General features: G+C 56.3%; 2 protein-coding genes and 1 long non-coding RNA gene across 10 annotated transcripts in view; 1 reads left to right on the forward strand and 2 right to left on the reverse strand.

The window, feature by feature from the left end:
* The window catches only part of GLIS2 (GLIS family zinc finger 2), a 23,297-nt gene extending 10,080 nt beyond the window's left edge, over nucleotides 1-13,217 (forward strand). The window contains exons 2-7 of one of the 4 annotated variants that reach the window (XM_032257981.1): nucleotides 5,430-5,665; nucleotides 6,543-6,715; nucleotides 8,171-8,347; nucleotides 8,429-8,562; nucleotides 8,644-8,762; nucleotides 10,364-13,217. In XM_032257981.1, coding sequence (XP_032113872.1) covers nucleotides 5,494-5,665; nucleotides 6,543-6,715; nucleotides 8,171-8,347; nucleotides 8,429-8,562; nucleotides 8,644-8,762; nucleotides 10,364-11,163 — 1,575 coding nt within the window. In that variant the 5' untranslated portion in view covers nucleotides 5,430-5,493 and the 3' untranslated portion in view covers nucleotides 11,164-13,217. Of the gene's footprint in view, nucleotides 1-5,110; nucleotides 5,666-6,542; nucleotides 6,716-8,170; nucleotides 8,348-8,428; nucleotides 8,563-8,643; nucleotides 8,763-10,342 lie in introns of those variants that run through there. The other 3 variants (XM_032257980.1, XM_032257978.1, XM_032257979.1) reach the window with 3 other exon arrangements.
* Nucleotides 4,181-4,891, reverse strand: LOC116536283. Its single transcript, XR_004262561.1, has 2 exons — nucleotides 4,855-4,891; nucleotides 4,181-4,707 (listed from the first exon to the last, which is right to left on the reverse strand). It is a non-coding gene; the product is annotated as an uncharacterized LOC116536283 (long non-coding RNA).
* On the reverse strand, nucleotides 9,539-23,550 carry PAM16 (presequence translocase associated motor 16). Of its 5 annotated transcripts, none has more exons than XM_032257985.1 (6): nucleotides 23,411-23,539; nucleotides 16,271-16,355; nucleotides 14,990-15,126; nucleotides 14,576-14,641; nucleotides 13,927-14,060; nucleotides 9,539-13,106 (listed from the first exon to the last, which is right to left on the reverse strand). In XM_032257985.1, exons 1-5 carry the CDS (start codon nucleotides 23,411-23,413, stop codon nucleotides 13,974-13,976), a joined length of 378 nt encoding a protein of 125 aa, XP_032113876.1. In that variant the 5' UTR covers nucleotides 23,414-23,539; the 3' UTR covers nucleotides 9,539-13,106; nucleotides 13,927-13,973. The 5 variants fall into 5 exon arrangements, with proteins under 5 accessions (XP_032113876.1, XP_032113875.1, XP_032113874.1 ...); XM_032257984.1 differs by lacking the exon at nucleotides 9,539-13,106 and adding an exon at nucleotides 13,126-13,356; XM_032257983.1 differs by lacking the exon at nucleotides 9,539-13,106 and having other exon boundaries at nucleotides 13,906-14,060; nucleotides 23,411-23,546.
* Nucleotides 23,551-24,057: the final 507 nt, after the last annotated feature.

The following is a 24,057-nucleotide window of genomic DNA, read 5'->3' on the forward strand; positions in this document are numbered from 1 at the left end:
AGGTGGATCACGAGGTCAAGAGATTGAGACCATCCTGGTCAACATGGTGAAACCCCGTCTCTACTAAAACTACAAAAAATCAGCTGGGCATGGTGGCGCGTGCCTGTAGTCCCAGCTACTCGGGAGGCTGAGGCAGGAGAATTGCCTGAACCCAGGAGGAGGAGGTTGCGGTGAGCCGAGATCGTGCCATTGCACTCCAGCCTGGGTAACAAGAGCGAAACTCCGTCTCAAAAAAAAAAAAAAAAAGTGACCACATAGACTTCTGAGAGATGCATCTTGAGGCCTTGTCCTCAAGTCTTTAGCTAAATGGCCTCAGCTGACCAAAAGGGTACTTGTAAGACACTCCAAGGCAAGGGATGTCCCTCACATTGCCCTTGACAACTGCCACACTGTTCACTCACCTGACCCCATGCTGCTGGGAGCAGGGCAGGGATGCAGAGCCATCTTACAGAATGGCCCGCTTCTGTAAGAAGATGTAAGAATCTTTGTAAGAATACAAAGATGCCCCCCCCAATGCACCCTGCACCCCCACAGGCTCAGGGCCTGCCAGCCACCCTTCTCCAAGCAGGAAAGGAGGAGGCTTTTTTTGTCGTTTTTGAGACAGTCTGGAGTGCAGTGGTGTGATCTTGGCTCACTGCAGCCTCGAACTCCCCAGGCTTAGGCGATCCTCCCACCTCAGCCTCCCGAGTAGCTAGAACCACAGGTGCCTGCCTCCACGCACAGCTAATTTTTGTATTTTTTGTAGAAACAGGATTTTTGCCGTGTTGCCCAGGCTGCTGTGGCACTCCTGGGCTCAAGGGATTCTCCTGCCTCGACCTCCCAAAGTGCTGGGCTTACAAGCATGAGCCACCACACCTGGTCTAGGAAATTTATTCAAAGCAAGACGCCAGCCAGCTCCCAATTGGCCCGCTGATCTCAAGCCTCAGTTTCCCCATCTGTGAGACCAGGAAAATGCCAGCAGCTACTGCCAGGAGAGGTTGTACAGGGCTTAGTGAATCCGTGGAGAGATGGGCCTGCCACGTGGTCAAATGCTCAATGGTCCTTTACCTTCCTCTTCTGGGCCTCGGTTTCCCTGAGTGTGCTGGGCCGCCCGGTACCTTCCAGTAGGGAGGGTGGGGACAGTAGCAGGCCCCGCCTGCTGGGGGGCGGGCTCCTCGGCTACCTGGCCTGACCGGGGCCTGGGGCCGGGGGGCCGGGTGGCTCCGCCAGCGCTGCAGCTGGGGGCCGTCTGCTCTGGCTGCTGGAGGGCACACAATAGCAGCCATTGTCTCAGCCGGGGCGGCGGGGGGCCCGCCCAGCCCACCCTCAGGGTGACCCCCGCCCTGAGGGGGTGGGGAGGGCCGGGCGCGGTCCCCCGCAACCCCCGCCACCCCGGTGGTCCCTGCGGCCGCCCCCGCCCGCTTCCTACCTCGCCGCAGCCGCTTCCTACCTCGCCGCAGCCGCTTCCTACTGCTCGTCCCTCTCTAATTAGATCCTTTTGCAGTTGGAGGAGCCGTGCAGCAGCGCCTGGGTCCGCGACCACCGCGGCGGCCCTCACCCCCCCACTGACGCCCCTACCGCTCATCCAAACCCCTAGGCCCTTGTGTGTGGGGGCGCTACGCGCATCCCGGGCTGGGCGCTCCAGACGCAGCCCTGGGCTCTGTGCGCCCTCCAAGCCACCCTGTCCCACCAGGGGGGAAACTGAGGCACGAGAGGCTAGGCCAGAAGGCGCAGAGGGGCGTGGGGCCTGCGGGCCTTGCACTGCGCCCGGGGAGCCCCCACGGGGTGCCCCCATCTGACCGAGAGCCGGCTCTTGCCCTGGGGACCCCGCAGTAATTAGCACCTGGGGCCTCTGGCTGAGCTTGTCCAGAGCCAGGCAGCCGGCTTCATGCTGGGGAGAGCCATGGCCACCCGCTCGTGGGCTTCACTCTGGGTTCCTAGGTTCCAGGCCCGCGGCTCCCCGATCCGGGCCTCCAAGGCTTTCAGGAGAGCAGGAACCTGGCTCTTGCCTGCCCCCTTCACCCAGCTGGGAACAAAGCGTGGAGCAGAGCCCAGAACTGGTTGATGCCGGCGAGTGGGGTGGGGTAGAAGGGGGAGGCTTTAAGGTTGGCCAAGGTCAGGACTAAGGCCAGGTCAGAGACTGTCTCCCCTCTAGGGTGGGGCCTTCATAGGAGGAAAAATTCTGGATGGGGAGGGCCTGGAACAGGGGTGCTGGGAGGTGTAGGACTAGGGGCAGTGCCTTCCTTTCACGGGGGCGGGGAGGCAGGCACTGGGCTGGGCTCTGGCCTGCATTGGAATGAACCCGTCTCCCTGGCAGGACCCAGCGGCAGGAAGTGTGTGGGGTGCCCCTGGGGACTGGGCCTGCTGATGAAAGGAGGGGCACTGGAGTCTCCCCTCTGGCTTTGGGTGGTGTGGCTGGCCCCACCCTGGGAGACAGGCTCCTCCTGGGGAAGTGTTCCCTGCAGGCCCTAAGAACAAGGTGACCCAGGGCCCCTGGCTCCCCGAAGTCCCCATCTATCCTGGGGAGGCAGTGGGGCAGGTGCCAAAGGATGTTGCTTGGGCAGCGCTGCCAGTGAGAGTCCCCGTCAGCTGAATTCCCAGTTCCCAAACCATCCTGCCCTTGTGGTCCCCTTCTCCGGAAGGGTGGGGGTGGGGGCGAGGACAGAGGCTGTGGGGAGGCCTGTGGCCCTGGGCCAGCTGAGGGACCAGGCCACCAGCCCTTCCTGGCTCCTGAATTCTTCATCAGCATAAATATTTACTTCCTTCCTCCCCGTCCAGGCTCCCAGCACAGAGGAGCTTCGGGGAGGCTGGACTGCGCCTGTGTCTAAAAATAAACAGGTAGAAGGACGATAGACACGGACAGACGCATGTAACTGGCGGGGGTTCAGGCCGAGGGCAGCTCCCTGTCCAGCCAGACAAACGATGGAGGGGACCCAGCTCCATCCATCACTGTCACCCAGCCACCTGCTGGCCAGGGTCTGGTCCCTACCCTGCCCCTCCCCCCGCCAATCTCTGAGATCCCCTGGTCCATTCATGGCCTGGGAGGCAAATTCAAACAATCTGACCACTCCCACAGGGGCGAGTGGCAGACCTGGGTCCCACGGCCAAGTGCAGCTGCCCTGGTTCTGATGACACAACCTTGGAAAGGTGGGCAGCCTCCCTGTGCTGAGACCCCCATGTCAGCCATGTTGGGGTGGGGTCTTAGGATGTGTCCCTAGAAGCAGAGGGTCTCCAGTGAAGGGGACCATTTTGTGCCCTTCTTGCTTGGAGAGTCAGGGCAGAAGGGGAGCTTGTTGGGGTAAATGGATGAGTGGGGCTCAGAACCAAGGGAAGGCTGGATCGAGGCCCTGAGTGAGGAGGTGGGGGCTGCCCTCCTGTCTTGACCCATGGGGAGCATCCGGGCAGCTCTGCCACTCACAGCCATGCTGTGAGAATATCCAAAGTATTTCACCACGTAGTAGTTACGTCCACCATGGCTGCCCTCTGGTACTGAGTAAATACCCTGATATGACGGGACCTCACCGTGTGATTGTGTGGCAGATAGATTTTCAAGGTATAGTAATCCTAATGAACAAATGCAAGGAAATACCATGTTTCACCTCTTGGTAAAAGACCCCTGCTGTGAATGTGAAGGCTGGGTTTAGAATGAAGCACTGACCTTGTTCTTGGGTCAGTGGATACTGTTAGATCATTTGCATGTGAAAAAAATTACACCAGGCTGGGCATGGTGGCTCACACCTGTAATCCCAACACTTTGGGAGGCTGAGGCAGGCAGATCAACTGAACTCAGGAGTTCAAGACCAGCCTGGCCAACATGGTGAAACCTCATCTCTACTAAAACCAGAAAAATTGGCTTAGTGTGCTGGTGTACACCTGTAATCCCAGATACTCGGGAGGCTGAGGCAGGAGAATTGCTTGAACCCGGGAGGCAGAGGTTGCGGTAAGCCAAGATTGTGCCGCTGCACTCCAGCCTGGGTGACTGAGAGATTCCATTCCAAAAAGAAAATGGAAATGATACCAGTGAAACATGCTAAGAAAAATGATAAAATTGGCCAGGCGCAGTGGCTCATGCCTGTAATCCAAGCACTTTGGAGGCCAAGGCAGGCGGATCACCTGAGGTCAGGAGTTCAAGACCAGCCCGACCAACACGGTGAAATCCCATCTTAAAAAAATATTTAAAAAAATTTTTTTTAAAAAGATCAAATTACAGCATGGGAAGTTATATTAAGAGAATATCATCTCCAGTAAAAAAAATAATTTCTACATATTTATATGTTAATCACCAGATAGAGCTTGTCGACTCTGCCGACCCTGCCCCAGCTGGCCTGGCCAGGCCGCAGTCCCCAGCTGCCCCCTGGTGGTGGCCTGGAGCCCTCGGTCTCCCTGAATTGTGAAGCCTCTCCTCCAGGCCTCTGCAGGGAGGGAGGTGGGGCCCCTGGCTGTGTCCACTTCCTCAGCTTGCCTGGTGCGAGCTCTCAGCCTGTTTTCTTGAAGGTGAGCGTGGCTGCCTGCTGGCCACCTAGGAGGATGCTCCTTGCCCCCTGGCCTGGTTCTAGATCTTTAGGGTCAAACAGGGCGGGAGTCCTGAACATGGCTCCTGCTCTGTCAGAAATGGCTGTTGGGACTCTACTAGCCAGTTCCTGGGAGATCTGGCTTTAGGCCTTGAATCTGATATTCTGGTACTTCTTAGCTCTGCCATCTGAGGGGATGCCTCTAAAAGACTTACCTCTAAAAGACTCAGTTTTGGCCAGGCGCGGTGGCTCACGCCTGTAATCCTAGCACTTTGGGAGGCCGTGGTGGGCGGATCACCTGAGGTCAGGAGTTGAAGACCAGCCTGGCCATCATGGTGAAACCCCATCTTAAAAAAAAAAAGACTCAGTTTCGCCGAGTCTGGTGGCTCAGGCATGTAATCCCAGCATTTTGGGAGACCAAGGTAGGAGGATCGCTTGAGCCTGGGAGTTCGAGATCAGCTTGGGCAACATGGTAAGACCCCATCTGTACCAAAAAAAAAAAAAAAAAAAAAATTTTTTTTTTTAAATTAGTCAGGAGTGGTGCATACCTGTAAGTCCCAACTACCAGGGAGGCTGAGATGGGAGAATTGCTTGAGCCTAGGAGGCTGAGGCTGCAGTGAGGTATGATTGTGCCACTGCACTCCAGCCTGAGTGACAGAGCGAGATCCTGTCAACAAATAAAATTCAGTTTCATGGCAAAATGGAGAACATCAGCTTTGTCTTCCCCAAGAGACTTGTGGGAAGCGGATGTGAAATCTCTGAGGAAGTCATTGGCTGTCCTCCCATGATAGCTGCAGGCCAGGTCCCTTGTAGGGTCGTCCTACCCAGGAGACAACCTCATACTGCGCCCTGCTCCTGCTCCTGTTAGACGGTCATGAGTGCAGCCTGGGGAAAAGTCAGGGGTCCCAGTGCCACAGCACAGCTCCTGTCCTTCCCCAGGTTCCTGCCTGAAGACCAGCTGGGAGCACTGCCTGCTGCCACCTCCAGCTCTAGCCTCCTCACCATGCACTCCTTGGACGAGCCGCTCGACCTGAAGCTGAGCATCACCAAGCTCCGGGCGGCAAGAGAGAAGCGAGAGAGGACGCTGGGTGTAGTCCGGCCCCGCGCTCTGCACAGGGAGCTGGGCCTGGTGGACGACAGCCCCACACCTGGCTCTCCAGGCTCCCCGCCCTCAGGTACTGGCCCTGGGCAGGGCATGGGACTCAGCCACCCTGATCCAGCTGTGGTGATAGGGAGAATGGCCAAGTGTGTCCACCAGCCTGTGGCTGCAGCCCCTCTCAGGTTTGGGTTGACGGGAAGCCCACGTGCTTGTCCTTCCATCTGCCCGGCAGTGTATGTCTTCAGGGGGATGACAGCTGCAATGCCCAGTTCACGTGGCTGGTGCACAGTGTAAACTGAGGCCTCTAGGCAGAGCTGGAGCAGCTGGTTGGGCAACCAGGCATTCAGGAGTGGCAGAAGTCCCAGGACCTGCACCCTGGACAGCAGAGACTGGGTCCCAGCCCAGCAGATGCCTCTAAGGGATGCCCAGTGCTCAGGCCCAGGGTGGTATGCACTGCATCTACTCTGCCTCCAAGTGCGGATTTAGCTAAGAACCAGATTCACTGTTTGTCCGCCTGGGACGCTGTGGGGAGCAGCCCAGCCTGAACCTGCCACTTTTCAAGAGGGAGCACTGAGGCTAGAGGGGCCTGGGAAAAGTTAGAAAGGTTCCTACCTGCCCATCTGACGGGGACCCAGGGCCCTGGGTTCGAGTCCTGTTCTGTTATTAACTTGTGTGCCAGACCAGTCCCGTCTGTAAAGCGGATACTTCCCACTCCCGGCTCCTGGTGGCCAAGCTCTTGCAGCTGGTGAATGTCAGAGATGGTGGGCAGCGTCACACATCTGTCAGCTCTACAGGTGCTCCTCGGATTCCAGGGCTCCAAGCTCCAAGCGTGGTCTGGGAGTGTGGCGGGTGTCTGCTCCCAAGGTCACATTGGGGGTTCGGAGGCAGGAAGACCTGGCCCCCCAAGGCCTCTGTGTTCCAGCACTCCCTGAATTGTGCCTCTCCCTCCTCAGGCTTCCTGCTGAACTCCAAGTTCCCTGAGAAGGTGGAGGGACGCTTTTCAGCAGCCCCGCTCGTGGACCTCAGCTTGTCACCACCATCTGGGTTGGACTCCCCCAACGGCAGCAGCTCGCTGTCCCCCGAGCGCCAGGGCAACGGGGACCTGCCTCCAGTGCCCAGTGCCTCGGTAAGGAAGGCTGAGAGTTCCAGGGAAAGGGGTGGACTGGTTTCCTGGGGCTGCCACCACCAAGTACCCCAACCCTGAGTGGTTTAAAACAACAGACGTAGGCTAGGCGTGGGGACTCACGCCTGTAATCTCAGCACTTTGGGATGCTGAGGTGGGCAGATAATGGGGTCAGGAGATCAAGACCATCCTGGCTAACACGGTGAAACCTCGTCTCTACTAAAATTAGAAAAAAGTTAGCTGGGGATGGTGGCACGTACCTGTAGTCCCAACTACTTGGGAGGCTGGGGCAGAATTGCTTGAACCCGGGAGGGGGAGGATGCAGTGAGCTGAGATTGCACCACTGCACTCCAGCCTGGGTGATAGAGTGAGACTCCATCTCAAAACAAAACAAAAAAAACCCAGACGTGTTACCCCCCATAGTTCTGGAGGCTGGAGTCTACCTGGAAAGCTCTGGGGGAGAACCTTCCCTGCCTCTCTCCTGGCTTCTGGCAATGCCTGGCACTCCTAGGCTGGTAGCTGCTTCACTCCAGGCTCTGCCCTGTCTTCACACGGCCTTTGTCCGTCTGTCTCTGAATCTCTCTGCTTTCTCTTATAAAGACACTAATCATGGCCAGGCACTGTGGCTCACGCCTGTAATCCCAGCACTTTCAGAGGCTGAGGTGGGAAGATCACTTGAGCATAGGAGTTCAAAACTAGCCTGGGCAACATAGCAAGACCCCATCTCTAGTTATATATATATATATATATATATTTTTTTTTTTTTTTTTTTTTTTTGAGACAGAGTCTAGCTCTGTCACCCAAGCTGGAGTGCAGTGGCATGATCTTGGCTCACTGCAACCTCCACCTCCGGATTCAAGCGATTATCCTGCCTCAGCCTCCCGAATAGCTGAGATTACAGGCATGCGCCACCATACCCAGCTCCTTTTTGTATTTTTAGTAGAGATGGGGTTTCACCATGTTGGCCAGGCTGGCCTCAAACTCCTGACCTCAAGTGATCCACCCACCTTGGCCTCCTCAAAGTGCTGGGATTACAAGCATGAGCCATGGCGCCCATATTTAATTTTTTTAAATTAAGAAAATAAAATTTGCCATGCATGGTGGCTCATGCCTGTAATCCCAGCACTTTGGGAGGCCAAGGCAGGTAGGAGTTTGTGGCCAACCTGGTGACAGAGTAAGACTCTGTCTCAAAAAATAAAATAAAACAAAATAATTTAAAAAGACAGCAGTCACTGAATGTAGGGAGCACCATAATCTAATATGACCTCATTTTAACTTGATGACATCTGCAGAGACCCTATGTCCAAATAAGGCCACATGCACAGTTAAGGGCTGGGGAGAGGGGGACCTGAATGTTTGAGGACACCATTCAACGCACTGTAGATGGGACAGGGGGGCTCTGGGCCAGCGGGGCCCTGGGCCAGCGGGACCCTGACCAGCTCTCCCTTCACACCCCAGGACTTCCAGCCACTGCGCTATTTGGACGGTGTCCCCAGCTCCTTCCAATTCTTCCTTCCCTTGGGCTCCGGGGGAACTCTGCACCTGCCTGCCTCCTCCTTCCTTACCCCTCCCAAGGACAAGTGCCTCTCGCCAGACCTGCCCCTGCCTAAGCAGCTAGTGTGTCGCTGGGCCAAGGTGAGTGGGGGCCAGGAAGAGTGGTGTGGAGTCTGGGCAGGCCACCCCTCATGGGCTCAGAACCCTTCCCGGCCCCCACAGTGTAACCAGCTCTTTGAGCTCCTGCAAGACCTGGTGGACCACGTCAACGACTACCACGTCAAGCCCGAGAAGGACGCCGGGTACTGCTGCCACTGGGAGGGTTGTGCCCGCCATGGCCGAGGCTTCAACGCCAGGTGAGGGGAGAGAGAGAGGGGTGGAGGGAGGGCTAGGGTCATCAGCGAGCTGAGCCGCGCCCCCTGCCCTCCCTGGCACAGGTACAAGATGCTTATCCACATCCGCACACACACCAATGAGAAGCCGCACCGCTGCCCGACCTGCAGCAAGAGCTTCTCCCGCCTGGAGAACCTGAAGATCCACAACCGCTCACACACAGGTAAGAGGCTGAGGCCAGGCCAGGCAGCTCAGCCCATGAAGGGGATGCTCAGCTGAGACCAGCTGGGCAGGGCCCCAGGACGAGGGGACTATGAGCAAGGCCCGAGCCTCAGAGATGAGGGCCATCCAGGGGTCCCTTTTCCAATGCAGTTTGCTTGGGGGAAGCCTCCCTGAGGGTCAGACCCCCGCCCAGCACGTGCTCTTGGAGCACCAGTGCCATCTCCTGGGTCCCGTCTGTATCATCTGACTAATGCCACCTCTGTGATCGCTGAGGTTGGGTCGGCTTCACTCCTCATTACAGCCCAGGCCCACAGCAGGACAGCTCTGGCTGTTGGAGCCACAGACATAATTTTAAACTTCCTAATCGATGCATAAAAAAACAATAAAAAGAAATGGGTGAAATGAACGGGTGCGGTGGCTCACACCTGTAATTCCAACACTTTGGGAGGCTGAGGGGGCACATCACCTGAAGTGGGGAGTTCAAGACCAGCCTGACCAACATGGAGAAACCCTGTCTCTACTAAAAATACAAAATTGGCCAGGCATGGTGGCACATACCTGTAATCCCAGCCACTTGAGAGGCTGAAGAGGAGAATCACTTGAACCCAGGAGGTGGAGGCTGCAGTGAGCCGAGATCATGCGACTGCACTCCAGCCTGGGCAACAAGAGCGAAATTCCATCTCAAAAAAAAAAGAAATGGGTGAAATTAATTGCAATATGGTTCATTGACCCCGGTACCTCCAATGTTTTATCAATTCAGTATTAAAGACAAATTGGTGAGATACTAAAGTTCTTCATTTCATGACAAAGCCTCAGGAAGCTGGTATCTTTTTTCCTAGTGTTTATTTCACATTGGCAGCACATCTCCAGGTGGAAAGCCATGTGTCAAGCGGTCAGTTGCTACACGTGGCCCCCTCCTGTGGCCAGGGTAGCAGCAAATGCCTGGTGAAACTTGAGCCACATTGTTGAGTGAGGGTGGTGGTGTCCAGGCAGCATTCCCTGTGGCCAGGCCTGTGCTGGGCACCTTGTGCCAGAAGGTGATCTCCAAGGCCATGTTTTTTTTTTTTTTTTTCTTGAGACACACAGACTGGAGTGCAGTGGCATGATCTTTGCTCACTGCAACCTCTGCCTCTGGGTTCAAGTGATTCTCATGCCTCAGCCTCCCAGGTAGCTGGGATTACAGGCATCTGCCACCAAGCCCAGCTAATTTTTGTATTTTTAGTGGAGACAGGGTTTTACCATGTTGGACAGGTTGGTCTCAAACTCCTAGCCTCAAGTGATCTGCCTGCCCTGGCCTCCCAAAGTGCTGGGATTACAGGCATGAGCCACTGGGCCCGGCCTCCGAGGCCATGTTCTGCTGCTGAAAGGCACACCCTCTGTAGCAGAGGGTGCAGGGTGAGGCCAGGCAGAGCTGGACTCAGCCAGGCTGGGTTCTCAGCCTCTGTGCCCTGCCGGGGCATATCTCATGCCATGTGCTGGGGATGTCCCCTGTCCACAGAATTGGGGCATCTGTGCTTCCAGGGAGTGCTTGGCCCGGGGGATGTTGAGTGCATGGGGACTCAAGGGAGACTCCCCTCACAGCAGCCCCGCACCACCCTGCAGGTGAGAAGCCCTACGTCTGCCCCTATGAGGGCTGCAACAAACGTTATTCCAACTCCAGTGACCGCTTTAAGCACACTCGCACCCACTATGTGGACAAGCCCTACTACTGCAAGATGCCCGGCTGCCACAAGCGCTACACGGACCCCAGCTCACTGCGCAAGCATATCAAGGCCCACGGCCACTTCGTGTCCCATGAGCAGCAAGAGCTCCTGCAGCTGCGCCCACCCCCCAAGCCGCCACTGCCTGCCCCCGATGGCGGCCCCTATGTCAGCGGGGCCCAGATCATCATCCCTAACCCAGCCGCCCTCTTTGGAGGCCCTGGCCTGCCTGGCCTACCCCTGCCCCTGGCTCCCGGCCCCCTCGACCTCAGTGCCCTGGCTTGTGGCAGTGGTGGGGGCAGTGGAGGTGGAGGGGGCATGGGTCCTGGGCTGCCGGGCCCTGTGCTGCCTCTCAATCTGGCCAAGAACCCGCTGCTGCCCTCGCCCTTTGGGGCTGGCGGACTGGGCTTGCCTGTGGTCTCCCTCCTTGCTGGCTCTGCTGGTGGCAAGGGCGAGGTGGAGAAGGGGCGTGGGTCAGTGCCTGCCAGGGCCCTGGGCATGGAGGGCCGCAAGACGCCCCTCGAAAGGACGGAGAGCAGCTGCTCCCGGCCAAGCCCTGATGGACTCCCCCTGCTGCCGGGCACCGTGCTAGACCTGTCCACCGGCGTCAACTCCACCGCCAGCAGCCCAGAGGCACTGGCTCCTGGCTGGGTGGTCATCCCGCCGGGCTCCGTGCTGCTCAAACCGGCTGTGGTGAACTGAACCCACCCTGTGGACAACTATTACGGCCCTGCCGGCAGCTCCTGGCACTGCCCCCTGACGAACAGAAACTCTTCTGTGAAATAGCAATAATGTCCTACTGCCTGGGCAGCCCCAGCCTAGCCCGCCAGGGAGTAAGGATGGTGCTAGGTCATTCATGGCTGGTCTCCTGGTCCCTGGGTGGGGCTGGCCTGCCATTCGGGGGGAGCTGTGCTCCTGGGTGCTGACGCCTCGCTCCCCTCTGGCTCCCCCACCCAGCTCTCAGCTTCTGCCAGGCTTGTCCCTGCCCCTGTCCTCCCGTTTCTCTCCCACCCTGGTACCTTCCTCACCCAATGACTACCCCTTCTCCAGCAGAGAGGGTGGGTGGGACGGCATCTGCCCTCCCTGTTGGCGCCAGGCTCCCCTTCCTGAGAGGGACCCCCAGGGACCAGAAGCCCACCCATCCCTCCTAGGCTTACCCAGCCCCTGTCTTGGGGGCTCCTTGGACTCCTTTCTCTCTGACCCTGCCTCCAGAGGGAAAGCAAGACAGATGCAGGCCCCTTCAAAGCCCCAGGCAGAAGCATGCCCCCCAGGACAAAGGTGCCTCCTGCTAGTTAGAAGGGAGGCCCCGCACCTCGCTCTGCGGCCGCCCTTCTCACCCCAGGCCAGGCTGACAGCACTGCCCAAGGGACGCCACCTCCAGACTGAGGGGATAGCTGGCCACTCCATCTCTGCACCCCAGGGGGCCTCCTTCCTCTACCTTAGGTCACCCGAGGACAGTGAGAAGCCGGTCTGAGGGCCCCTGAGCTGGTGAGAGGAGGTACCAGGCCAGGTGTAGTGCCAGGACAGAGTGGCCTGGGCCCTGGCTCAGGGAGCATGTGGGGCCAGACCCAGCACCCGGTCTTCCTGCTTCCATCCCCACTGGGCCTGGCCTGGGCAGTGCCCCCTGCAGAGGCCTGCGGGCCTTGGTCCTGCACCAGGAGGGGGAGGCTGGCTGGGACACATCTCCTGGTCTGGGGCTCCAAGTGACAGCATGCAGGGGAGGGGGTTCCCGGCCAGTGCTGTGTTGGAACTTCCTGGAGGCTGTGGACTGAAGGCCTGAGGGAAGCGGTGGTTGGAGGACCACCTGTGACACTTGCTTCCTCAGGCTCTTTCCTTCCGAGCTGCTTTCTCAGAGGCGCTTCCCTACCCCTAATACCCAACGGGCTCTCTCAGGTTCTGTGCCACTCAAGGACTCTGGCAGGGGCCAGAACCATTTAAGGGTGCTGGAAGGCCTTGTGCCCCTTAATCCCATCCCAGGACACCCTGGGGGATGGATGCACCCATGCATCCCCCATCTGGGGCCTCCCCTCTGCTCCCTCTCCCACCTGGTGGCTGGGAGTTCTGGCTTCTGGGCCTGTGCTGTCACCAGGCCGTGGAATGGCCCAGCCTTTCCACCTCCCCATCTGTAGAACGAGGCAGCTGCCTGGATAGCACTGGGGTCCTCAGTGGCCCTGCAGATCCTCTGGCAGCTTTGCTGACCCCACCCTCTCCCAGACTGCCCTTCTGTCCCAGAGGGGTCACCCTGACCTGGCCTGCCCTGCCACTGGGCTTCGGACTCCAGCCCTAACAGGGCCCCGCCGCACTGGCTCTGCCCCTCGAAGGGGCTATGAGCAAGGTAGGAGGGAGCTGGTCTCCTTTCTTCGGGCCCCATGCAGGCCCCGAGCACCCCCCACCCCTGTGAGGGCCCCAGGCCTTAAGTCCCTGGTGGGGTCATGGGTTTCTGACTCAAGCGGAGCGGAGGAACAGGGCACTGGAAGGCCGACAAGCTCAGCATGCGATTCGGTGACGGACCAGGCTCGGAAGGGCCGGTGTACTTTTTGTGGTTGTCGTTGGTTTGTTGTTGCACATTCCAGGATATCAGTATTTTAACAGGTTCTAAGTGCCTTTCTATCGTAGCTATGTTTTTCCTCCTCTTGGCTCCATTGCTGTTAGCATAGAGTTTTAAAAAAAAAGAGATAAGCTAATGACTATAACAATATATTCCTCCATGGGAGAGGAAGTTTATAAAGAAACAATAAAAGTGAGTTGCAAAGATGGCTTGTGCGTGGTGGATGTGCCGGAGCCTGGCCCTGTGCCCGGCTGTGCGCTGCCCCGGAGCCCCTGCCAGCCTGATCTTCCCCGACTCTGCAGGTGCCCTTCCCTCTCAATCGGCAACTGAGAGCAGGACCTCGAAGGCTGGGGAGGAGGTAGGTGCTGAGGGCGCACAGGTGATGGGAGCTGAGACGGGAGATTCCAGACTGAGCATCCCAAGGTTCAGGTCCTTGGCCCACTACTGCCCAGTGAGGCTTCAGTAAGCAGTGGGTGGGTAGAGGCACCTCTTCCCCCAGCTGCATCCTGGGGTATTATGCCCAGATGACTGAGGTGCTGGTTCAAACTCACCCCAGGGACAGGGTGGCTGCCAAGAGAGCTCTGGGACCAGGGGACTGCCACCCTGTGGGAAGGGCAGGGGCACCCGATGGTGACTGGGAGCTGGGGTCTGGTAGGGCGCCACAGGAGGGAGCCTGGCGCTGGCACGGGTGCTGTGGAGGCAGGAGAGGCTGCATCCTGTACGTGACTGGACTTGGCTGGGGCCCGCTGGCTGGCTGGCTGCCTGCCTGCCAAGCTTGCCCAGCCAGGCCCCTCTGGGCTGTCAGGCTGTTGCCTCCCCAACCCAAGCACACACAGCCCTGCAACTGGCAGAGGAGCAGCCTGCCCTCTGGAATCTGGACCCATGCACATGAGAAATGCAGAAAAGACATTTATTACCAAGCTATAAATTAGAGGTGGCGGGATGGGTGTGGAGAGCCAAGCAGTCACGTGTGGGGCGTTCGCCCTTTTTCTCTGTCCTCCTGGGCCTGGATTCTGAATTCCTCATCCAGGCGCTCCTTTGCGCGAACCACCTGGTAGGTCACAGATAATCAGGCTGGGAGGCTAAGCCTCTCCCCTATGCCCCTTGCCCACATGGGACAGCCTCTTCCCATCTGGCCCAGGTCCGTTTTTTGGAGAGCAGTGGGTGGATACCAATGCTTCCTTCGGCGCTACCCCAGGGTCAGGGGTGGCCTGGGGAGACAGAGCCAGACTGCAGGGGCCCAGTGCATGCTGCGACTTCTGTGAGCTGAGAGCTGGTTCCAGCACCCCACCCGCTGGTGCTCCTGCTCCTTCCAAGTCCCAGCTGCTGGAGGGAGGGTTGCTGTCTGGAGTGACACAGCCTGAGTGGCTGGACCCCAGAGCTGAAGCAGTCAGAGGGGTAGCAGTTTAGGGGACTCCGTGAGGCTGGGGCACCATGGGAAGGCCTGGCACAGTTTTCTGTGTACTAAGCCCTTAGCTGGCCAGCTTCCCCCAGCCAGGAATTGAGTCCCAAGCGAGGAGAGGGGGTCCTGTGACTTCCCTCCTTCCAGAATCAAAGACCACTCACCTTTGACTGCAGGTAGAAGGAGCCACCCACGGATTTGTCATTCACCTTAAATAAGTGTTCATAGTTCTGCGGAGGAGAGGAGATGGCTGAGAGGACTGCAGACTGTAGGCGAGAGACGCCGGGCAGGCTATGTGAGGTCACATGAGAGAAGCCACAGGACTCCTCTCCACACTGCGTACCACACGCAGCTGTTGTGGCCACTGAGAGGCAGATGTGGACAGGTACCCTGGAGGGCGACATGGCTGCTAAAACTGTCCTGCCTCGGGCCTAAAACTTAACGAGTGAGAGCAAGCTGGAGTCCAAGCTGGCTATGGCCACAGCATCCAAACTGGACCTCTCTGCCAGGCCTCCCTTCACTCTTCCCGCCCTGGCAGCCTCTCCCCCTCAGGCTTTGGGGCAGCCCAGTGGCCTTACCTTCTGGACCTCCTCAGGGCTTAGCTTGGACACGTTGAGAATTTGCTGTGCCTCCTGGAGGCTGAGGCCAGAGAGGTTGGAAGCAGCTGCAGACCGGTGTCCAGTGCGTCCTCGGGCATCTGCTGCGGCCCGGCTGGCTGTGTGGACATGTGGGTGATGGCTCAGTCCTCAGCAGCCCAGACTTCGCCCTGGGCCTTCCAAGTGGGTGGCTCACCCCTGCCACCGGCACAGGATGAGAGACACAGGGACAGAGGTGGCGAGGAACCTCTTCTCCAGGAGTGGTTTCTTTTTTAGTGGGTAGTGGCTGGGACAGTGAGCATGGATGTGCCTCACTGGAGGAAAAGGGCAGGGTCTGACCACCAAACCTGGCTCCTAGTCCCCAACCTAGACCATGAAATGACAACCCACCCCCACATCCCAGGGCACAGCAAATTGTGGAGCTTTAGGCTCCGGTGGGGACTGGACAGTGGAGCTGTGGGCATGAGCGTGCTCTGCAGGCGCCCGGCTGCCCACCAGTCACCTAGACCACCAAAGCCGCTGCCTTGGGTGACCTCTTCCCTTTCAGTGACCCCAGAACCTAGAATCAGGAGCTGGTAAACTTTCCCTAAAGGCTCAGAAAGTAGATGTTTTAGGCTTCTCCGGCTCATGAGCCTACGTTGGACCCATTCAACTCTGTCTTGAAAGCAGCCCGTGGGCGTGTCTGTGCTCCAATCAAATTTATTTACAAAACCAGGGCTGGGCACCATGGCTCACACCTGTAATCCCAACACTTTGGGAGACTGAGGAGGATGGATCACCTGAGGTCAGGAGTTCCAGAGCAGCCTGGCCAACATGCTGAAACCCCCTCTCTACTAAAAATACAAAAGTTAGCCGGGTATGGTGGTGGGTGCCTGTAATCCCAGCTACTTGGGAGACTGAGAGAGGAGAATCACTTGAACCTGGGAGGCAGGACTTCCTGTGAGCCAAGATCGCCCCACTACACTCCAGCCTGGGTGATAGAGTGAGACTTCATCTCAAAAAAAAAAAAAAAAAAAAAAAAAAAGTTTATTTGTACAAAACCATTTATTTTTTATAAAACCAGGTGTCCAGATGGGCCAGTCTGCCAGCTCCTGCCCTGGATGCTCTTGCTAACCAGGTCCCAATGAAGGATGCCCCTACCATGGGAAGTGCCCCAGGCCACCCACGCTGCAGAACCATCAGGCCTGAGGTGCCCATGGCTACAGGGAAAATCTGACCTCGACAGGAGCTCCCATCCCAGAGGGGAGACAGGCCCATGCTTACCTGCAAACTCCTGCCGCAAGGCCCGTGCAAAGGCCCTGCCCACCACCTGCACACCCATCACAATGATCTGCGCCAGGTACTTGGCCTGTGGGCAAAGCAGGCACCTGGTTAGCAGACTGCTGGAGACCTGAGGTCATGAAGCACAGAGCTGCTGCCCCAAGCCACCCCCTCCAAAGCACCCTGACTGAAAGCTTCCATGATGGGTGGGTTAGATACTCATTGGACAGGCAGGTGGGGGGTGAATTTGACAGAACTCCAAGAGATCCTCCCTCATCCTTCAAGAAAGGCAAAGAGCAAAGGCAAAGCGGCTGCAGCCACCAGCTTCAGGAGGAAACATGGTGGCCTGGGAGCTAGAACACAGGGACGGTACCAGACCTGGCAGTATCTCCCCCTCAACTTTGGGGCCAAGATTGGTTTTCCTGTGTTTCTAAGATCATCAGCCCCAACCTTTATTTTACCAATGGGGAAACAGATCCATAGTAATTCTCCCAAGTACGATGATTTTAAGGCAGCTCCACTCAATAAAACAAACTTGCTAAGGGCCTACTTAGTACAAACCCATTTCCATCTTCAAGGAGCTAAAAGGCCACCAGGAGGGTATTTAAACACACCACAGACCACATGATGAGGGAGAGTCAGGCTCATCCATTTGTCATTTGTTCAGCCATTTGTTCACCCATTCATGCAAACATCTGCTGAAAGTCTACTCTGATCAGCACCTGAGCACAAAGCTAGCCTGGTCCCTGCCCCAGGTTGGGCACGCTGCTGGCCTGCCAGCGAATCCCACTGTTGCACAGCAGGCTGAATGTGCCTGAAGGCTGCACGTGTGATTCCACGCCCCACGGAGGCCCTGGGGAAGACTCAGTAAGAGGTGACCGGAAGCACAGAGAGTCAAGAGGGAAAACTTCCAGCTGAGATGGGGTTCTGTGAGAGAAGGGTGTTCTTTTTGGGCTGGGCTTTGCAGAGCAGGTAGAATCATGACAGAAATACTAGGGCTTTCTAGATGGAGGGACTAGGTTGAGCCGAAACTGGCAGGAGAGAAGGCAGAAGGGAGTTCCTGTGAGCCCCCAACAGCCTTGGCTGGCCGGGGAAACTGGGAATCTGGCAGATGCCATGGAAAGACGCACAGATCTTGTGTGAAACAAAGAGATTATATATAGACAGCATGTACAAAGGACCCAGTCACTGCGAAGCCGTAGATGCAGGGGCATGGTGTGGGCTGGAGGAGGCTTGGCATAGGCTGAGAGCTCATGTGGCACTGCCCAGTGACTCCCCCTTTCTTCCCAGTGCTTTTCGGTAGTTAGATTTCCCTTTAATCAACAAGTATCAACTGAGCCCACACACCAGGCACAGTGCCAAACACGTTCAATTCATTGTGCCATTTAATCCTGACAACTCATGGCAGTCAGTGACTGGCCAGAGGACATACAGTGGGTACCTTGGAGGCAGATGGGAAACCCAAGGCTGGTGCTACCAGTCACGGGAGTCACTACGCAGGGTCCTGGGTTCTGAAGGAAGGGTGCCTGAGCAAGCTGACAAGTATCAAGAGCCCAACCCTGAGGCTGGAGGGGCTTGCTCCACAGATTCCAGTGGATTCCAGACTCCAGAACTGGCCTTGTTCAGCCTCTGAGGACCTGCACTTTCCTAACAGGCCGGATGTGATTATGGGCCATTAGGGGAATGAACAAACACAAGTGGGTTAGGATTTCACAAGTAGGTGGAAATTTCATAACTTCTGGATTTCACAGCAGAAAGCAGAACCCAGAGATGACCATCCTGTGATCAAGGTGAGGGGTAGGGCTGTGGTCGCTGTGCTGCAGGTATGGGAGGGTCAGGGATGCACCTGCTGACACCTGTGGTCTCAGCTGACTTCACCACCTTCCTAAACACCCTCCTGAGTGGAACAGCAGGCTCAGGGATGGGATGCTGGTGCTGTCTGAAGGACAGAGGACAGAGGTGAAAGGCAGAGGGTCCCCTCAGCCTGGAACATGGCTCAGGTCTCAGGCTACCCCTCCCACCACATGGCCTTGAAATCACTTGTTTACTCTTCTGCCAAGGCCAATGACTAGACTATTACAAAATAATGCATGTTAAGAGCTGAGAGGCCAGGCGCGGTGGCTCAAGCCTGTAATCCCAGCACTTTGGGAGGCCGAGGCGAGTGGATAACGAGGTCAAGAGATCGAGACCATCCTGGTCAACATAGTGAAACCCCGTCTCTACTAAAAATACAAAAACATTAGCTGGGCATGGTGGCGCGTGCCTGTAATCCCAACTACTCAGGAGGTTGAGGCCGGAGAATTGCCTGAACCCAGGAGGCGGAGGTTGCGGTGAGCCGAGATCGCGCCATTGCACTCCAGCCTGGGGAACGAGAGAAACCCCCCCTCCAAAAAAAAAAAAAAAAAAAAAAAAAAAAAAGGAGCTGAGCCCATAACTGGGGAGCTTCCCCAACCAACCCCTGCACACTTCAAACCAAAGCGGCATGGTGGCCTGTGGCTTCTGCTGCCCAGAGCTGCAGGGCACAGGGGGGCTGGCCTGCAAAGTTACAGCAGACTGGATGGCACATGGAGGCCAGCAAGGTTCCTGCGAGAGGCATCTCCCAGAAGAGGCAGTGTAGTGTAATGGTTATAACACCCGCAGGCTTTGGGATCCCCTGTGTGCCAATCCTAGCTGTGTGACTCTGGACAAGGTCTCAACTCCTGAGCCCCAGTTTGCTTACTTGTAAAATGTGGCCACCAATAAAGCTGTCATATGAATTAAATGAGATAATGCCTGTCAAGTTCCTGGCACAGAGCCTAATTGTACAACAGGTGCTCAATAAACATTGGTTTTCATTCATTACTATTGTTTCACAAAACCTGACAAGGACCAGGCGATTTGAAGTAACAAAGCTTCTTTCAAAATGGCAGTTCACTTGATATAGGCTCTTTGCTTCCTCAGGGGTGAAGCCCACAAAACACCGTACTACATTCCCTCAGGGTGCTGGGAAGCAGCGAGGAAGCAGAATGAGAACCATGCTGACCTGGGACCAGAACCCTAGCTTTGTTTCTCGATAGCTGTGTGCTCCTGGACAAATTACTCAACCTCTCTGAACTTGTCTGTTTTGTTTTGACTTTTTTTTTTTTTTTTTTTTTTTTGAGTCTGAGTCTCACTGTGTCACCCAGGCTAGAGTACAGTGGCACGATCTCGGCTCACTATAAACTCTGCCTCCTGGGTTCAAGCGATTCTCCTGCCTCGGCCTCTGGAGCAGCTGGGACTACAGGTGAATGCCACCACGCCCATCTAATTCTGTACTCTTAGTAGAGATAGGGTTTCACCATGTTGGTCAGGCTGGTCTTGAACTCCTGACCTCATGAGATCTTGCTCTCCTCAGCCTCCCAAAGTGCTGGGATGATAGGCCTGAGCCACCACACCCAGCTAACTTTTTTAAAGATGAGGCTGTGCTATGTTGCCCAGACTGGTCTCAAACTCCTGACCTCAAGTGATCCACCCACCTCGGCCTCCAAAACTGTTGAGGTTATGGGCGTGAGCCACCATGCCTACCTTTTTTTTTTTTTTTTTTTTTAAGCAGAGTCCAACATTGTTGCCCAGGCTGGAGTGCAGTGGTGCAATCATGGCTCACTGGCAGCCTCAACTGCCTGGCCTCAAGACAGCCTCCTGCTTAAGCCTCCTGAGTAGCTAGGGCTACAGGCATATGCCACCCACCACACTTGGCTAAATTTTGTACTCTTCCGGAGAAGATGGGGTTTTGCCATGTTGCCCAGGCTCGTCTTAAAAATCCTGAGTTCACACGATCTGCCCTCCTCGGCTTCCCAAAGTGCTGGGATTACAGGCATGAGCCACTGTGCACAGCCGATCTCAGTTTTCTTAACTGCAAAATGGAGAGTATAATACCATCCTCACAAGAGGACAATAAGGCCCTCAGGAGGCAATGCCCATAATACTATGTGGACAGACAGCGGCAGGTCCAGAACTAGATGGCATAGCCAAGCCTCTTACCCACCTAAGCAGTACCGTAATGTCCCCGGAGCTCTTGCCATGGGTCAGGCTGGTTTCAGAGCTCATTCATGGGGACAGAGCTCTGCCAGCAGCAGCTACCATGGGTGACCAAAACAGCTACTGCCTGAGGCCCCTCCCAGAGGCTCCAAACATTCTATAGTCCACTGACTGACACTTGGGCCTGAGGGTCCCAGGCAAGAGGACCCAGCTGACGTGGCATCCAACTTCGGGCCACGAGGCTGCCAGAAAGCAGTAGTCAGAAGCACAGGACCCAACCCCAGGACGCGTGGGGGCAGCACATGCATGTCCTTGCTGGGCAGCAACCTGGCCTGAGGCAGGACCAGAGCCCAGCAGCTGGGACCACAGACAGTGCTGTGGGAGGCACTCAGCAATGGGGTTTATACTTATTTGTGTCTTTGAGATTTGCCTGCAACATGCCTTTGAGGCCAAGCCCCAGGCTCCGGGGAGATGAGCAGACAGCCTGATTCTCAAGGACACTCTAGTCACCCTGGGCCCCTGCAAACAGATGCTGGCATCACAACTAGGCAGGAGGAAGGTCAGGACCACAACTGTAGCACGTGCCATGGCATCCCGGGGCCTGGTCAGTGGCTGGCACAGCAAGTGTCCCCAAGGCATTTGAATGAATATGGCTGTTCAGCTTTGGCTAACCTGCTGTCTCATGAACTCCATGTCCCCAGGCAGGGTTTCCAGGCGCCTCCTAACCCTTTCTGCGGGAGAGTTCTGGCCATCTCCCAGTGTACACACAATTCTCCACTGCTGCCTACACAATCGGTCCACTCCCCAGCTTCACATTCACGGTGATGGGTCTGGGCTCAACTTGTCACCCTCACCTCTCTCCCCACTGCAGCCACACCCTCTGCTCCTAGAGCTGCTCTCATGCTTGTGGACTCTGCAGGGTCTTTGCTGTTCTGAATTCCTCCATCCTGACCATCCCCCCTTCTACCCTGACCCTGTCAAAACCCAACATACTTCAGGACTTAACATCATCCACCGTCCCCTGAGTGAAACCTTCTCAGGCTCTCCCATGTATACCTTCTGAAAGCACTTTCTTTTCCTGTTAACATACTGTCACGCTGGGTGCAGTGGCTCACGCCTATAATCCCAGCACTTTGGGAGGCCGACGCAGGACGACTGCTTGGGCCCAGGAGTTTGAGACCAGCCTGGCAACATGGCAAAACCTCATCTCCATGAAAAATACAAAAAATTGGTTGGGCATAGTGGAGCATGCCTGTCGTCCCAACCACCCAGAAGGCTGAGGCTACTCGGGAGGATGGGGTCAGAGGATTACTTGAGCCCCGGGAGGTCGAGGCTGCAGTAAGCTGTGATCGCACCACTGTACTCCAGCCTAGGAGACCCATCCTGGGCAATACAACAAGACCCCATCTCTAAAACAAATTTAAAAATTAGTCAGGGGTGCTGGCACCCACCTGTAGGCCCAATTACTTGGGAGTTTGAGGTAGGAGGCTTACTTGAGCCCAGGAGTTCAAGGCTGCAGTGAGCTAGGATAGCTGTACCGCACTCTAGCCTGGGTAACAGAGAGAGATCCTACCTCAAAAAACAAAGAAAAACATGAGTCTTGGGACACAGCCCTGGGCTCCAAAGAGGTCTCTGACACAGTGGGATGCATGACTGTGGAGGAGTCAAAACTGTCTGAACCTCAGGTTTCTTATCTGTAAAATAAGAACAATGACAGCAGGACTTCATAAACACTAAATGACAGAATCTACATAAAGCCTTAGCTCAGGGGCTGGCAATTGTAAGCTGTTAGCTGTTACATTATCCTTATTAGTATATTAGTTAAGAAGTGCTCCCCAAACTGCTTGCAACAGAGTCACTTGGGGAACTTACATATGCAGAACCTCCAGGGATATCGCACAAGAACCTGTTTTCTCTCTCTCTCTCTCTTTTTTTTTTTTTTTTTTTTGACAGAGTCTTGCTCTATCACCTAGGGCTGGAGTGCAGTGGCACAATCTCAGCTGATTGCAGCCTCTGCCTCCTGGTTCAAGCGATACTCATGCCTCAGCCTCCCAAGCAGCTAGGATTACAGATGCCTGCCACCATGCCTGGCTAATTTTTATATCTTTTTGAGACAGAGTCTCACTCTGTCACCCAGGCTGGAGTGCAGTGGCAGGATCTTGGTTCACAACCTCTGCCTCCCAGGGTCAAGCAGCTGGGACCACAGGACCACGCCACTCCACCCGGCTAATTTTCGTATTTTTAGTAGAAAGGGGGTTTTTACCACATTGGCCAGGCTGGTCTCAAATTTCTGACCTCATGATTCGCTCGCCTCAGCCTCCAAGAGTGTTGGGATTACAGGCGTGAGACTGCACTTTTTTTTTTTTTTTTGAGAGGGAGTCTCGCTCTATCGCCCAGGCTGGAGTGCAGTGGCGTGATCTCGGCTCACTACAACCTCCACTTTGCGGGTTCAAGCTATTCTCCTGCCTAAGCCTCCTGAGTAGCTGGGACTACAGGAGCGCGCCACCACGCCCAGCTAATTTTTGTATTTTTAGTAGAGACAGGGTTTCACCATGTTGGCCAGAATGATCTCGATCTCCTGACTTGGTGATCCACCCGACTCGGCCTCCCAACGTGCTGAGATTCCAGGCATGAGCAACCACGCCCAGCCAAGCCTGCACGTTGAAAGGTTCCCCACGTGACCTGACAGTCAGTGCGGCACAGGTCTGTGGACTGGCTCTACGAGAAAACGCTATCACACAAACGCTCCGTGCTTGGTGTCTCGGGGCCTAGTTCAAGCCCCAGGTCTGCCACTTTCCTGGAAAAGCCAACTTTCCAAATGGAGATAGCAACATCGACTCTGCAGTGCTGTAAGGTTCCAGGGGAGGTGCTCACCGGCCAGACCCACGCTCCACCGCCGCCCACGGCTACTGGCTCACACGCGGGCTAGACACAGCGCGACCACGTTTTCCCGGGCTCTTCCACGCAGACGGCTTTCTCTGGCCCTAATGCCGCCGCTGCCGCCACTGCTGGCCTAGGTCCCCCTGGATGCAACGCTTCCCAGACCCTGCTTCCTGCCGGGCACGCAGGGGGCGCACGGCGCCCGCCGCCCGGCTCCCAGCCCGACTCGGCCTCCCTTCCTCGGGCTGTGCCCGACTCGGGCCTCACCATGGCAGCTGCTCTGCCTCGGGGACTCAGGCTCCGACTTCCTGGCCTTGCGGCCCCGGCTCAAGGGTGGCCGGTGGGTCAGAGGTCAAGGGAAGCCGCAGAGAGCGCTTGCGCGAGACGGCACTGGGCATGCGTGTTACCTCGGTCCCGGGGCGGGGCGCCGGCGGTGTCGTAGCCGCTCGGGGCGGAGTCGGAGGCGGGATTTGACACAGGGCGGAGCCTGCTTCGGGCTCCGGACAACTGGGGACGGGCGTGGGGCGGTACCAGGAGCCTCAAGGGCCTGTGCGCCTACGCTGGTGCGCTGGAGCAGCTAAGCACATCGGTCAGACGTGGGCGATTTCTGCCCTTGATTTCGCCAAAATATTTGGGAATGCAACATTATATGAAATCAACGAACATATATGGAGTAGGATCCCAAATTCTCAGGAATATTGAAGAAAATAGGAAACTTCAAGATAGGTTTCATCCATAGTCCTCCTGCCTGGGACGCTCGTTTCCTCCTTCAAATAATTGCTCAAGTGTCACCTCAATGAGGCCCACCTAGACCCCTTACAACGCCGTGACTTGCCCCCCATGAATGAAAAAAGTAACAGCTTTACTGAGATATAATGCATACACTTGACATTTCACGATTGTCAAGTGCACAG

This window comes from Sapajus apella, unplaced genomic scaffold (assembly GCF_009761245.1).
Source record: "Sapajus apella isolate SASKATOON/1434 unplaced genomic scaffold, GSC_monkey_1.0 scaffold99, whole genome shotgun sequence".
Taxonomy (NCBI): Eukaryota; Metazoa; Chordata; class Mammalia; order Primates; family Cebidae; genus Sapajus; species Sapajus apella.